Source organism: Acinonyx jubatus, chromosome B1, assembly GCF_027475565.1.
Source record: "Acinonyx jubatus isolate Ajub_Pintada_27869175 chromosome B1, VMU_Ajub_asm_v1.0, whole genome shotgun sequence".
Classification (NCBI taxonomy): domain Eukaryota; kingdom Metazoa; phylum Chordata; class Mammalia; order Carnivora; family Felidae; genus Acinonyx; species Acinonyx jubatus.
The window spans coordinates 189463302-189479894 of NC_069382.1; the positions used below are offsets into that span (position 1 = coordinate 189463302).

Here is a 16593-nt window from a genome sequence, read left to right on the forward strand (position 1 = left end):
TTGCAGTATCCCATGTTCTATGAACAGATCGAATTCATATCTGGCTGAAAACTACGTGTGGTGTGCATTACAGGAAATAAGAATGAGGTCCTGTATCAACTGCTCGTGGAGCTGATACCGCAAACCTCATTTGTAAGATGATGTTTCGCTGTTTGTGTAAAACAGCGTTTCAGGTAACAGTTGGGAAGGCTTGCAGATCCCTTGCTGATCTCTGCAAGACTCTGTGAAAGAAAAGAGCCCCTGATCCGAGTGGGGACAGTGGTTGGGAAAGAGCCTCAGAATAGGTCAGCAGGCAACACCGAATATACGGAGACCTTAGAAGGTAGAGGGCCAGCTGGAAAAGGAGCCGACCCCTTAGGCTGGTGCTAGAATGTTGTCACTGGGGCGGAAATGAAGAGATTCTGTAACTCCTGAAGAAAGTACTCAGGGCTTTTGTTGATGACACTGGGCAGAACAGCTGTGCGAACAGGAGGGGGAGCATTTCCTGTCGTGAGGAATTCGCCTGCGGACACAGAGCCGCTTCCGTTCCTGTCACGGGAATTTCATAGCCACTGAAAGAAATCTTAAATTTCCTCTCTTCTGTGTGTGTGTGTGTGTGCGTGTGTGTGTGTTTTCCCTTGTGATTTAGTGAGATGATTCCATGCACAATTTAGGTTTAGCTCTTTATGCTGTGATCTCAGAAGTGTAGGGAAGGAAACTTTTTCTTTTTTCCTTTCTAGACTCTTTGGCTGATCCAATAATTAACCTGCCATAAAACAGACTAACAGGAGAAAAATTTGATTTCATATGTACAGGAGCTTATAAAAATATTTGAGACTCAAAGAAGTGACCAAGCAGGAAGCTTTTATGCCTTTAAGACAAAGAAAGAGTAAATTTGTGAAGAATTAACAAGATCCAGGTGTTCGGGCTTGGGGTAGCAAGTTAATGAAGAAGTGACAAGGGTTGCTTATACAGCCTTCTCAGCAACGGATTTCTTATCTCTGGTGATCAGGATGCCTTCTATGTCACTCCGGGTGCAGGGAGGGTGCCATTCATGGAATTTATCTCCTGCTTTCAAGGGGACAGAAGAGGTCAGAGTGTCCTTGTATCAGCTGTTTCTTCAGTCACTTTAATTCAAAATAATATGCCACATTGGCATACTTGGGGGTGGATTGCCTTGAATCCCATGGGAAGTAAACAATGATTCTGCCCATATTAATTAGTAAAACAATTTGCAACTTGGGTCAAGCGAGTAAGAAAAAGATACGAGGGGAGAATTCACAGAAATGTAAATAACTTAAATATATAAAGAAATGCACTTTTCCATTGGGAAAAATCAGTGGCCACTACGCTAGATGCCATTTTTCAGCAGTGGGATTGGCAGAGATCCAGAAGTTGATCTATCCCTAGATTGATGCACTTGGGCTACAGGCTTCCTCATAAGCCACTAGTGGATATGAAAATCGGTACAGCCATCAGAGAGGGCAGTTCTGCTGCTTCTGTCCAGGGAACATGCCCTTCAAGTCCAATTTTAGGAGGTTATCCTGCAGGTATACGTTAATATGTGAGACATGACATGTACATGGCGTCACAGTTTGTGGTTGCAGAAAACTGGAAATTTGCCAGTGGTGTCCGGTAAATTACGGCACATCCACACAATGGACCATGACGCCATCATGGAAGTATGAACTCCTTGCGAAGAGACATGGAGAAGCCGCCTATGCTAGAAATAAAAAGTGCCGAGGGCTACCGTTGTACCGCAGGGGCTGAGCCAGCGGGCTGCAGGGCTTTGAGGTGAAAGTCTTGTGTCGAAATCATGGAAATCCATTGCTTCAAAGTACTTTATCAGCAGATGCCCGCCCTCTGCGTTTGCTTGTTAAGAGGGCCCACTTCTAATAGTAATTCTGGTTTCACATCTTTATATTTTGTACTCGACAGAAAACTTCACACTGCTGAATAGTCAGTAGAATTTGTTGGTTCTTAAAATATCAACGTAATTCTCATTTTTATTTTTGTATGCCAGTGCATGTTCAGTAAAGATTATTTTGAGAACACATAAAATAAAACTCATGTTTTTATTACTTCTTATGCATTTCAGGGACAGACGTTTGCTTCAGCCTGCTCAGGTGTGTGACATCCTGAAGGGTGTCATTTTGGTAATCTGCTATTTCATGATGCACTACGTTGACTACTCCATGATGTATCACCTGATAAGGGGGCAGTCAGTCATCAAGCTGTACATCATCTACAATATGCTCGAGGTGAGTTAGGGCACTCACACGGTCGGTCTAGCTTCCCAGACCGTGACAGGCTTGGGTGATGCACAGACTTGGGGCCTTCTGATATGGAATACTTGTCCGCCGACTCTAGTATTAGGACTGTTGTTGGCCTTGATGTTTATAGAGTCACTTAGAGACCTTGTTAAAAATACAGGTTCTGATTAAGTGGTTCTGGTCTGAGGCTGGAGAATCTCATCCTGGCGAGATGGTGCCCACTGCTGGTCCTGGGTCCCCAGGGTGTGTATTGTCCTCAGGTGGGAGAGAAGGGTGCCTGCTGCCTGGAGTTTAGTCAGAACCCCCATGAGAATATAAGTTGTCAGTTGTTAGGGAAATTTGTTTGCAAATTCATTGGAAACCCACGTATACTTTTCACTGGACCTTTAAAAATTATGGAAAAATGATAGGATTGTATGTGTTTGCTATAATAGATTTATATTTTATTTAATTTTTTTTTTAATTTTTTTTTCAACGTTTAGTTATTTTTGGGACAGAGAGAGACAGAGCATGAACGGGGGAGGGGCAGAGAGAGAGGGAGACACAGAATCGGAAACAGGCTCCAGGCTCTGAGCCATCAGCCCAGAGCCCGACGCGGGGCTCGAACTCACGGACCGTGAGATCGTGACCTGGCTGAAGTCGGACGCTCAACCGACTGTGCCACCCAGGCGCCCCAATAGATTTATATTTTAACGTGCTTTGGAAGCTTTTCATAGAGCAAGCAAACAGAAGTTTCCCAATTTCTCCAAGTACTTAATATTTTTAATACAATATATTTCACTTTAAAGCAGTCAACCTATGAAAATCTGCTTTCATACAAAAATAATTAGCTACACAAAGCAAAAAAAAAAAAAAAAAAAGGCTTTGCTTTAATAAATTCTTAAAATAGTAAGTAAGCTACCCTAGGTGATACAGTAAAACTTTTGAGATTCAAATGCATTTTCCTGTACTACTTCTCAGGGACACAAGTAAAGTCTCCTTACCTTTTAAGTGAGCCAAGAAAGGACTTTCCCTACTGAGTTGGGCAGATGGAGTGCTGTGGGGACTGCCGGCCTGTCTGCTCTGAGACTGCATTGCTGTGGTGGAGGAGGGTTCTCCGTATCGTCACGGAAGCCACGGACCTCTGGCCGGTCCTGGTTACTCCTCAATTCATTGACCAGCATGACTTAAAACCACACCCAGCTTCCTGATTCTAGGCTCATTGCCTGTGCTCTCGTTTCAGCCCCACCAAGCAGGATGCAGATGGTGGGAGTGGGTTTTTGAGGCAGAGTAGCCTCCCCACTCTCCCCTCCCTCTCACATACAGAAAAGCCCGGGCTCATCTCCTTCCTTCTGCCGCGTGAGTGGCTCTTCCTGCCAGTAGCCTACTAGTTCCCTTCCCTGCCTTCCCTCATAGGGGATTGTAGGTGCCGAGGGCTTCTACCTACCCCCAAACGTAATGCGCCCCCTAGTATACGAAGCCCTCTACGGGGAGGCCTCAGTACTATTATTCGCGAATAGGCCTTAAGGAAAAGGGTCCATAAATTGCTGATCAGAACGGCTGAAACACATACTCACTTTGCAGACTACGGTTGATGACGTGGCTTCAGCACAGTGGACAGGAGTCCAGACTCTCATCTAGAGATAAACCGTCTCTGACCGAACCCTGCTTCTCCACTTACTGCCTTGCTGTCCTGAACTTGGCTGCAGGTTGCCAAGTGTCTGTAACTCTTACTGTCTCACCAGTGAACCGCGGGTGCTAGTGGAATTAGGAACGTTCAGTGAGGCAGTACGTAGGGCTTAGCACGGTGCCACACATGCGTTGAGACTCCCTGAACGGTGGGTAGCTCTTATGTCTTCCTTTAGCAAATATTTAATCAACAATTTCTGCATGCCAGGCACTGCCTTTAGACTCTAAAAATCCAGAGGTGAGCAAAGCCTGTTCTCATGGAGCTTATATTCTGCAGGTGGAAAAAAGACCATAAATAAGAAGATACTAGGAAATGATAAATACCATGGTGAAAAAGAACAGAGTGATGGGTTAGAGACTGTGGGAGTCCAAGGCTGATGATCTGGGTGTGGCTGCACATGACAGCTGAAGCCTGAATGACCTATGCCCTCCTTTTTTTGTTTGTTTCTTTTGTTTTTAATTTCAGTGTGCTTCCGGTTATTTATCATACTATATTCATAGAGATCAGTCCCTGAAAATGTTTTTAGGATGCATATTATATACTATGTAATTAATCCAAAACAAGTTACAGCTACCATTGTTTACAAATATTATATTTTTCCAATTATATATTTGTCCTAAAGGATTTAAGTTCAGACCCTGAATCCGAATTTAGAGAATTAAAACTGGAGGACCCATGATTTTCCTGTGCCTCTCCCTTTTATCTTTGCCCCCATGTAAGACACTCCTTGTTATAAATATAGATAATGAGTCTAAGTGTACAAGAATTTGAGCACTCACTGTATGTGAGAGAATAAAGAAACACCCCTGCATAAATAAACAAAGATCTCTGTTCTTTTATAGCTTGCCTTCCAGCGGTATTTAAAAATCCCAACTCAGTTGGGATTGAGTTGCATCTTGAGTTATAGTAACATACTTCGGTGGAATATTAAGAAACACGTTGCAGAGAAAAAAAAAAAAAAAGAAAGAAAAGGAAACACCTTGCCAATAATTTTTCTCCTCAGGTAGCAGATCGTCTGTTTTCATCATTTGGACAAGATATATTAGATGCTCTCTACTGGACAGCAACAGAGCCTAAAGAAAGAAAAAGAGCCCATATCGGAGTGATTCCTCACTTTTTCATGGCCGTTCTCTATGTCTGTATCCTTTAAACTTACTGGAAATTTCAAGTCAGTGCATATTGTACATCATTTTATTTGGTTAGCTGCTTCTCAGATTTAAAGGGGGAGGAGTGTGTATCCTGAAGATTAGTGTGAAATGTCTGCTTTCTTTTGATAAATTGGCTGTAGTAGTGATTATAAATTAAAGAGACTTGTGTATGCTTGCTCCCTTTAACTGGGAAAAAACAGCTCTCGTCTCAGTGTAACTGATTATATGGAAGAACTTGAGAATGAAGGGTTTATATTTATACATACTTTATGTGATCTGTATAACTTTCATACCCACACTGGAATTGTGTGGAAGTTATCTTTAAGCCTGTGAATTCTTTGTTAAATCCTAGGGCTTAAAATGTATACGGCTCATCTAGAGGTAGAATTTGAAATTGGTTGAGAGGAATTTTGGAGGTTTTATCTCCTCTGTTCCCCACACCCCATCTTAAAGCTTTTCTTTTGAGGAGCAAAGGCTTTACTAGATAAACTTTGTGTGCGCGTGCGTGTTTACCCATACGTACATTTGTACACACTCGTGAGCAGCTGCACTTCAGTTCCACGTGGGGTCAGGGCTCCTTCACGGGAGTTGTACTGTCTCTGAAAGAGTGAGACTTGAAAGGATTGGATTAACACTTGGAAAATGAAGGGACTAAGTGGGAAGACTTCTGTAAGCATAAAAGTTTGTTCCAAGTATAGGAAGTAAAATAGCTACTCTTTTCATGTAAACGAACTAGTCCAAGCGTAATACAGATATCATGCCTGCAACTTGTGGATGTTTTCAAAAATGACATGTAAAGAATCTTCATTATTAGACATTTCTTATTATCTTACAGTCCCCATCCCCTGCAGAACTACAGAGGTGAGTTGCTTCCAGACTTTTACTTTGTGTGCTTTTCTGTTTAGAAGGCAAATTAGCTAAGTCTCTTTTCTCAGTATTTATCATAATTTATTCCATATATTTAACAAACTGTTTTCAAGGCCTGTTTGCCAGGCCTTGTGCCAAATACCAGAAATCCAGAAAGAACCAGACAACCATCTTCCAGGACTCAACGGTCCAAGTGAATGGATGAGCAGAGGCTCATTTCTGCTTTCGTTTCATATGGGTCCCGTACGTCTTACCTGTCAAATTCGTATCACCTATAGCTAATAAGAAAACAAAGCATGAACGCAAGACTGGATTTAGAAAGCACAACCATGCCCCCCTCCACATTGTTCACTTTCAAAACTGTATAGTTGTATCTATTGATATGACGTGAAAATGGGCTTTTTCCTTGATGTCACTCCCCACTAGTTTTGCATGCAATTCTCATCATGGTTCAAGCAACCACTCTCAACGTGGCTTTTAACTCACACAACAAGTCACTGCTCACCATCATGATGTCTAATAATGTAAGTATGAGGTTTCATTTTACATTTTTGAGGTCATACGGCACTTTAGTGGTAATATTCTGGGTGGGACAAAGTTATTTTTTTTCATGTTATCTACTCTCCAGGAAGTTTTATATGTAGCATGTCCATTTTTTCATCTATTATCATGATAAAAGTCACGTTTTTGTTTACTATTGCAGTTTGTTGAAATTAAAGGAAGTGTTTTCAAGAAGTTTGAAAAGAACAATCTTTTTCAAATGTCTAATAGCGGTACGTACTCTTGGCTTCTACAGGCAGCTGTATGCAGTATTGTTTCGCAGTTCATTCTGAAACTGGGGTGTCACATTGCCTCCAGGTTACGGTTTCCTATACTTAAGCTCTGCTTTCTCTTACTCCCTCAACACGTGCACCGAGTTTTCTATTCTCCAGGTTATTGTAATCTCAAGATGTTTAACATCGTAAAGGGTAAAGAATGGCATAGCACCTTACAATACTTTCAGAGTTCCCTCTTCATCCAGAAATTTCTTTGTAACAGATGATATTCCCTTTTATAGATGTGGAAACTAACACAGAAAGTAATTTGACTTCCCCAAGGTCACTCACACGGACGGTAAGAGCAGAGTTACGACGTAACCCTCAGATTGTCTCTCTGTTCTCAGCTTTTTCAGTTATGCCTTACTGCCTCCTTACTACCTTGAGAAGCCTGAAGGCACAATATCTATCCCTGGAATTATCTTTCATAGTTATGAAAATCAAAGGAGCATAGTGGCTTGGATCTCAAAGTATAGCCCAGGGAACCCTGGAGGGGTATTCCTGAGACCCTGGAAGAGAGTTCACAAGTCAAGACTGTCTCATCAAAATATGAATATGTGATTTATCTCTCACCACATTGACATTTTCACTTTGGTAAAAAATGGAGTTGAAAAAGCCCTAAGGAGATGCCACTGCACACACCCCAGAGTGGCTGCTCCTGTGGTGTGACAGTGCCGAATGTCGGCAGGACATGGAGTGATGGGCATTCTCAGGATGTGGTAGTGTGAGTGGAAGACGTTACGATTGCTCTGCAAAAACTTCTGGCAGTTTCTGATACATTGAAGTATTTGCCTGTTATGCAACTCAGCAGTGAGAACACATTTTCACAAAAGACTTGTACCAGAAATATGGCGGCTTTATTCATAGCAGCCAGAGACTGGAAACAACCCAAATGTCCATCAGCAAGAAAGCAGATAAACAAATGGTAGTTGAGCCATTCTGTGAAACCTTCCTCAGGTATTAAAAAGAAAAAAAACACTGATCTGTTCAACCATATACAAAACTGGAATTTCCATACTAGAATTAAGTCAGTGAAAGATATAAATGCCTTACCAATGTAGCATCATCTATATATAAAATAGTGTATTTATTTTACAGACATTTGTACATAATAATACTTTGATCACATTCCAACTAAAAGAAAATTATACATGCACTATATTACTATTATTTATATGCAGTGCAGTATTTATGTTAATTTTTTCCAGATATTAAGGAACGATTCACGAATTATGTGCTTTTGCTAATTGTGTGTCTACGAAACATGGAGCAGTTTTCTTGGAATCCAGGTATGTAACTCAACGAATATAGTGCCTTCGAATTTTACTCTTGAACCAAAAATCATTCTTTTAAGTGAAATAAGATGAATATTGCAGAGAGCTTCAAAAACATCAGCCTTCAACTCCTCGGGTATTGAAAATACCTGTTTCAGTAGGAGGGATTGAGTGTGTTCTCTGAGGTGTGCCAGGATGCCGCGTCACGGGAAGCAGTCTTCGGCCGGCATTCCCTGTGAACCTCACGGTGTCTCTAGAGCGGTGGACTCGGTGGTGGGCGGACCCTGCTGGGCACTGCAGCCTCTTTGTTTATTTATTTAACGTGCTGGCGTTATCTAAACATAGCTCTTTTCCATTTACAGGGTTCACCAGAAAAACTTTTGTTCTTTATTAACATTTGTCTCTTACTCGTTCACTGCCTATTGGCATTTTGAATAAGGATAAATTGAAGAAATATAATGTAAGGCAGTAAATTTGGTTACTTATACACCTTAAATCAGGGTTAACAGGAAGTTGTGAAAATTCTATGAATTTTGGGGATACCTGCGTATCTCGGTTGAGCATCCGACTCTTGATTTCGGCTCAGGTCATATCCCAGGGTTGTGGATGGAGCCTCATGTCAGGCTCTGCACTGGGTGTGGAGCCTGCCTAAAATTCTCACTCTCAGCGGGGAGTGGATAGAAGCCAGAGACAAAGGAGTGGTGCGCGATTGCTGATCGGGGAGAACAGACTTTCGATACTAGAGACTGGGTAGCTGGGTGACGCCATTTTCACCCATCTGCACATGCGCATACACACCTACAAGTGCCATGACATCCACCTCAGTAGGCTGAGGAGCGCCATCTACAGCGCCGTTACACTAAGCCCCACTCAACTGAGCCACCCTTGCTCTTCAGGAACACCATTAGTCTCTCCACCTGCTTAGTTTATGGACTATAAAGTGCTTCAGAGTTTGACTTCTAGGGGAAAATGTTGTAATTTCAGTCGTATTGCAGTCTGTTCGCTAATACTCAATTTACTTTTTTTCTTTTTTGTTGCTTCTTGAATACAGAGAGAGAAAAAATTTATTTTCAAGTTTTCAAAATATTTTTCTTTAATTTTTCTATATTTTTTATTATTTATAAATTTTTCAAATTCTATTTTACTTCCATCCATTTCATTTTATTCTGTTTCACTGTATGCATTTTTCAAATTTTCAAACGTTTTCCTTTTTTCTTTTTTTTTTTTTTGTTACCTTTTTTCTTTAATCTATCAAGCTCTTTTCAACAACCAGACCAAAACACACCTAGGATCTAGCATCATTTATTTGATTTTTTGTGTGTGTTGTTTTTAATTTTTTTTATTTTAATTTATTTTACCTTCTTAATTACTTTTCTTTCTCCAAAATGACAAAATGAAGGAATTCATCCTGAAAGAAATAGCAGGAAGAAACGACCACCAGGGACTTAATCAACACAGATATAAGCAAGATGTCTGAACCAGAATTTAGAATCACGATAATAAGAATACTAGCTGGGGTTGAAAATAGATAAGAATCCCTTTCTGTGGAGATAAAAGAAGTAAAACACAGTCAGGATGAAATAAAAAATGTTGTAATGAGCTGCAATCTTGAATGGATGCCGTGGCGACAAGGATGGATGAAGCAGAGCAGAGACTCAGCAATATAGAGGACAAATTTATGGAGAAAAATGAAGCAGAAAAAAAGAGGTAGACTAAGGCAAAAGAGCACAATTTAAGAATTAGAGAAATCAGTGACTCATTACAAAGGAACAACATCAGAATCATAGGGGTCCCAGAAGAGGAAGAGAGAGCAATAGGGGCAGAACGGTTATGTGAGCAAATCATAGTGGAAAACTTTACTAACCTGGGGAAAGACACAGACATCAAAACTCAGGAAGCACAGAGGACTCCCATTAGATTCAACAAAAACTGACCATCGATAAGGCATACCCTAATCAAATTCACAAAATACTCAGGCAGGGAGAGAATCATGAAAGCAGCAAGGGAAAAAAAGTCCTTATCATACAAGGGAAGACAGATCAGGTTTGCAGCAGACCTATCCACAGAAACGTGGCAGGCCAGAGAGGAGTGGCAGGATATATTCAAGGTGCTGAATCAGAAAAATCGGCCAAGAATTCTTTATCCAGCAAGGCTGTCTTTCAAAATAGAAGGAGAGATAAAAAGTTTCCCAGACAAACAAAAATTAAAGGAGTTTGTGACCACTGAACCGCCCTACCAGAAATTTTAAGGGGGACTCTGAGAGGAGAGGAGACGAAAAAAAGAGAGAAAGAAAGAAAAAAGACCAAAGGCAACAAAGACTAGAAAGGACCAATGAACTCTACCAGAAACTCCATTCTACAGGCAACATTATGGCAGTAAATTCATATCTTTCAGTACTCACTCTAAACGTCAGTAGACTAAATGCTCCAATCAAAAGACATAGGGTAACAGAATGGATAAGAAAACAAGATCCATCAATATGCTGTTTACAAGAGACCCACTTTAGACCTAAATACACCTTCAGATTGAAAATAAGGGGATGGAGAACCATCATGCTAATGGTCAACAAAAGAAAGCCGGAGCAGCCATAGTTATATGAGACAATCCAGACTTTAAAACAAAGACTGTATCAAGAGATGAAGGGCATTATATCATAACTAAGAGGTCTATCCACCAAGAAGACATAACAATTGTAAGCATTTATCCTTCAAATGTGAGAGCACCCAAATATATAAATCAAGTAATCACAAACATAAACTCATCGATAGTAATACCATAATAGTAGGGGACTTCAACACCCCACTCACAGTAATGGACAGATTTCTGAAAAGAAAATCAACAAGGAATCAATGGCTTTGAATGATACACTGGACCAGATGGACTTAACAAGATATATTGAGAACATTTCATCCTAAAGCAGCAGAATTCACATTCTTCTCCAGTGCACTTGGAACATTCTCCAGAATAGGTCACATTCTGGGGCACAAATCAGCCTTCAACAAGTACAAAAAGATCAAGATCGTACCGTGCATATTTTTAGACCACAATGCTATGAAACTTGAAATCAACCACAAGAAAAAATTTGGAAAGGTAACAAATATTTGTAGACTAAAAAACATCCTACTGAAGAATGAATGGGCTAACCAAGAAGTTAAAGAGGAAATTGAAAAGTACATGGAAGCCAATGAAAATGATAACACCACAGCCCAAAACCTCGGAGACACAGCAAAGGTGGTCATAAGAGGGAAGTATATGCAATCCAGGCCTTCCTAAAGAAGGAAGAAAGATCTCAGATACAAAACCTTACCTTACACCTTAAAGAACTGGAAAAGAAACAGCAATTAAAACCTGAAACCAGCAGAAGACAGGAAATAATAAAGATTAGAGCAGAAATCAGTGCTATCGAAACCAAACAAACAGTAGAACAGATCAAGGAAACCAGAATCTGGTTCTTGGAAAGAGTTAACAAAATTGACGAACCCCTAGCCAGTTTGATCAAAAAGAAAAAGCAAAGGACCCAAATAAATAAAATCAAGAATGAAAGAGGAGGGATCACAACCAACACAGCAGAAATACAAACAATAATAGAATATTATGAACAATTATATGCCAACAAAATGGGCAATCTGGAAGAAATGGACAAATTCGTAGAAACATACACTACCAAAACTGAAACAGGAAGAAATAGAAAATTTGAACAGACCCACAACCAGTAAAGAAATCAAATTAGTAATCAAAAATCTCCCAAAAGACAAGAGTCCAGGGCCACATGGTTTTCCAGGGGAATTCTACCAAACATTTTAGCAAGAGTTAGCACCTATTCTCTTGAAACTGTTCCAAAAAATAGAAATGGAAGGAAAACATCCAAACTCTTACTATGAAGCCAGCATTACCTTGATTTCAAAACCAGACAGAGACCCCACTAAAAAGGAGAACTACAGACCAATTTCCAGGATGAACATGGATGCAAAAATCCTCAACAAGATATTAGCCAGCCGGATCCAACAATACATTAAAAAATTATTCACCACGAGCAAGTGGGATTTATACCTGGGATGCAGGGCTGGTTCAATATCCACAAAACAATTAACATGATTCATCACATCAATAAAACAAAGGACAAGAACCACATGATACTCTCAATAGATGCAGAGAAAGCATTTGACGAAATACAGCATCCTTTCTTGATACATACCCTCAAGAAAGTAGAGATAGAAGAATCATACCTCGAGATCATAAAAGCCATATGTGAACGACCTAATGCTAAAATCATCCTCAATGGGGAAAAACTGTGAGCTTTCCCGCTAGGGTCAGGAACAAGACAGGGATGTCCACTCTTGCCACTGTTATTCGACATAGTATTGGAAGTCTTAGCCTCTGCAATCAGACAACACAAAGAAATAAAAGGCATTCAAATCGGCCAGGAGGAGGTCAAACTTTCACTCTTCGCAGATGACATGATACTCTCTATTGGAACACCCAAAAGATTCCACCAAAAACCTGCTAGAACTGATCCATGAATTCAGCAAAGTTGCAGGATATAAAATCAGTGCACAGAAGTCAGTTTCATTCCTATATACCAATAATGAAGCAACAGAAAGAGAAATCAAGGAATTGATCCCATTTACAATTGCACCAAAAACTATAAAATACCTAGGAATAAATCTAACCAAAGAGGTGAAAAATCTATTCTGAAATTATAGAAAGTTTATGAAAGAAATAAGTCACACACGCACACACCATGCTCCTGGATAGAAAGAACAAATATTGTTAAAATGTCAATACCACCCAAAGCAATCTACATATTCAATGCAATCCCTATCAAAATAACACCAGCATTCTTCACAGAACTAGAACAAACAGTCCTAAAATTTGTATGGAACCAGAAAAGACCCCAAATAACCAAAGCAAGCTTGGAAAAGAAAACCAGAGCAGGAGGCATCACAACCCGGACTTCAAGCTGTACTACAAAGTTGTAATCATCAAGACAGTATGGTACTGGCACAAAAACAGACATTCAGATCAATGGAACAGACTAGAGAACCAGAAATGGACCCACAAACATATGGCCAACTAATCTTTGACAAAGCAGGAAAGAATATCCAATGGAATAAAGACAGTGTCTTCAGCAAGTGGTTCTGGGAAAACTGGATAGCGACATGCAGAAGAATGAATCTGGACCACTTTCTTACACCATACCCAAAAATAAACTCAAAATGGATGAAAGACCTCAATGTAAGACAGGAAGCCATCAAGATCCTCGAGGAGAAAGCAGGCAAAAACCTCTTTGATCTTGGCCGCAGCAATTTCTTCCTCAACACATCTCCAGAGGCAAGGGAAACAAAAGCAAAAATGAACTATTGGGATCTCCTCAAAATAAAAAGCTTCTGCACAGCGAAGGAAATAATCAGGAAAAATAAAAGGCAACCGACGAAGTGGGAGAAGATATTTGCAAACGACATATCAGATAAAGGGCTAGTATCCAAACTCTTTAAAGAACTTATCAAACTCAACATCCAAAAAACAAATAATCCAGTGAAGAAATGGGTAAAAGACATGAATAGACACTTCTCCAAAGAAGACATCCAGATGGCCAACCGACACATGAAAAAATGCTCCACATCACTCATCATCAGGGAAAAACAAATCAAAACCACAGTGAGATACCACCTCACACCTGTCAGAGTGGCTAATATTTACAACTCAGGCAACAACAGATTTTTGCGAGGATGTGGAGAAAGAGGATCTCTTTTGCATTGTTGGTGGGAATGCAAACTGTTGCAGCCATTCTGGAAAACTGTGTGGAGGTCCCTCAAAAAATGAAAAATAGAACTACCCTACGACCCAGCAATTGCACTACTAGGTAATTCATCCAAGGGATACAGGTGTGCTGTTTCGAAGGGACACATGCACCCCCATGTTTATAGCAGCACTATCAACAATAGCCAAAGTATGGAAAGAGCTCAGATGTCCATCGATGGATGAATGGATAAAGAAGATGTGGTATACATAGACAATGAAGTATTAGCAATCAAAAAGAATGAAATCTTGCCATTTGCAACTACGTGTATGGAACTGGAGGGTATTATGCTAAGTGAAGCTAGAGAAAGACAAATATATGACTTCACTCATACGAGGACTTTAGGATACAAAACATGAACAGAAGGGAAGGGAAGCAAAAATAATATAAAAAACAGGGAGGGGGACAAAACATAAGAGACTCTTAAATATGGAGAACAAATAGAGCATTACTAGAGGCGTTGTGGGAGGGGGCAATGGGCTAAATGGGTAACAGGCATTAAAGAATCTATTCCTGAAATCGTTGTTGCACTATATGCCAACTATCCTGGATGTAAATTTAAAAAAATAAATTTAAAAAATTCTCCCTCACTCTCTCCCTCTGCTCCTTTCCCCCCACTAACATGCACCGTCTGTCTCTCTAAAATAAAATAACATTCTATGGATTTTCATCATCCATTCATAAAGCAGACATTTACATAAGGCTGGGCACTGTGGCCCGCATAGACAGTACTGAGATATGTGTAGGACTCTCAGGCTAATAGTGAAAATAGGTAGTTAAACACAGTCTGGTAATGCTGAAGTGAGCTTGGTGGGGAAACAATCATGTGCTCAGGTGTCTCAAGTAATTAAGAGTTTTTTTGTTTGTTTTTTTTATTTCTGACATTTTTATACAACCTTGTTCTTAAGGAACAAGCTTATTTTTTGCATTTTATTCATTACCTTCAATGCGATACACTTTCCAGGCTTTTAATAACTTCTTGTTAATTTATTTTGATTCATTGCTAGTCTAGTCTTCGGGCACCTATGAGAAACCAGAAACAGATGTTAAGTGAGATATATGATCTTGGAAATACATTTCCAGAAGTAATTTTCTTGTGGAAAGCATAAGATGAAATATATTTTACGGTGGCTTGCGTTCCTGTCTGAATAGATCCAAAGTCTGCCTGAGTTGTGGCAGCAAAGCCGTGCTCCACACACTGGGATTTTCTCTGTGTAGCTGCGTTCTTGGTTTACAACTACGGCAGCTAATATGGTGTCTGCATGAGGCTGGGTAGAGGGCATGTGTGGCTGGTCTCAGCAGAGCCCACATGGGATCAGCAGTCTTGAAGCAAGCTGTTGTGCCAAAGGACAGTAGTCCTAAGCCTGCTGACAGCTGGAGGTTTGAAGTCATATTCTCATTTGTCCTGGGACTTTCAGCAAATTGCTTGGGTCTTCTTTATTACTGCTATGGCGGTGTGATGAAAGGATCACTTAATGTTGGTGAGTCATCATTCCTTTACTCTCTCTTTAGTTTCTTTTTGTTTAATTTCTTTTCTTAAAAAATGCCATTTACGGAAGCTTCCTGTAAGCCTGCAAGATCATGAATAACATGAGAGTAATGCTAGCTGTTTTGTGTGCCAGGCACTTTGCGCTGTCCGTCTTTATTCTCATAGTGATGAAATACAGATGCTTTTTATTTTGTAGATTAGGAAACTGAAACTTAGGTCATGAAGAAACTTGCCAAAAGTCATGTAGCTAGTTAGTGGCAGAATTTGACGTGGAAAAAAGTTTCCTGATTCCCAAAACCTCAACGCAATGCCAGGCCCACTAAAACCGTCAGCTCGGATGGCCTGAGCTGTATTCTCTCCACCCTGCCCTCCAGTGCCCAGATCCCAAACTGCCTAGGACCTTGTTGACATTTCTAACCTTTTTCTTGCTCTGTCACACTCTCACATCCTTCTTCAGGGTCTTAGGAGGTTACTTGTTTGCATTTTTTTATCAGGTACTTGGTACTGAATTGACATTTTAACAAATAATGGTAAAGGTGCGCAAACTTGACAGATTGCATCTGTGGGATACTGAAATAACTGATCAAAATCTTTGAATCTTAGGGAGCAAAGAGAGGAAGATCGTTCCATTGACTCCAGCACATGTCCCAACTAGCTATTTACTAGCATACCAGGCAGCTATAGAATTAAAGGGTTTTATAACAAGCCTGCTCAATTAGTCGTCCTAGCAGCGTGTTAGCTGTGTGAAGGAATTCAGGGGCTCCACTCACCTCTGTGACCTGCCCCTGAAGGGCTTGGCACAGAGAAAATACAAAATAGGTTATCTATTGAGTGTATTATCCTTTAACTTGTTAAAATAGAGGTTTTTTGATAATTAATTGAATGCTAGTTTTGCCTCGGTTATCATTTATTGGCAGCATTATATTTGAGCCATGTGGAGATTGCAGATTTCTGTAGCTGCCTGTGTGATACTATTATGGTACATGATACCCCGTTCCTATGAAGAGATTCAACTGTCTCTTTTTCCCTGCACTTTCTAGATCACCTCTGGGTGTTGTTTCCAGATGTCTGTATGGTGATTGCATCAGAAACTGCTGTGGATATTGTAAAACATGCCTTTATCACCAAGTTCAATGACATTACTGCAGATGTATGTATTTTAATAAGCAATTCAGTGTTTAATGTTGACTGCTGCTGCTTAATATTATGAAGTTGTAAAATGACGAGTCCAGGTTTACTGCGTTTATAAAGATAAGAGTACTACTACTTTAAATTTAGA

At 40.2% G+C, this 16593-nt stretch overlaps 1 protein-coding gene across 1 annotated transcript in view; it reads left to right on the plus strand.

Annotated features, from left to right (window-relative positions):
- Positions 1-16593, plus strand: part of TAPT1 (transmembrane anterior posterior transformation 1) — a 68932-nt gene that overhangs the window by 36603 nt on the left and 15736 nt on the right. Inside the window, exons 4-9 of the mRNA XM_027041227.2 lie at positions 2078-2240; positions 4925-5060; positions 6363-6460; positions 6640-6709; positions 7960-8040; positions 16355-16464. Coding sequence (XP_026897028.2) covers positions 2078-2240; positions 4925-5060; positions 6363-6460; positions 6640-6709; positions 7960-8040; positions 16355-16464 — 658 coding nt within the window. The remainder of the gene's footprint in view (positions 1-2077; positions 2241-4924; positions 5061-6362; positions 6461-6639; positions 6710-7959; positions 8041-16354; positions 16465-16593) is intronic.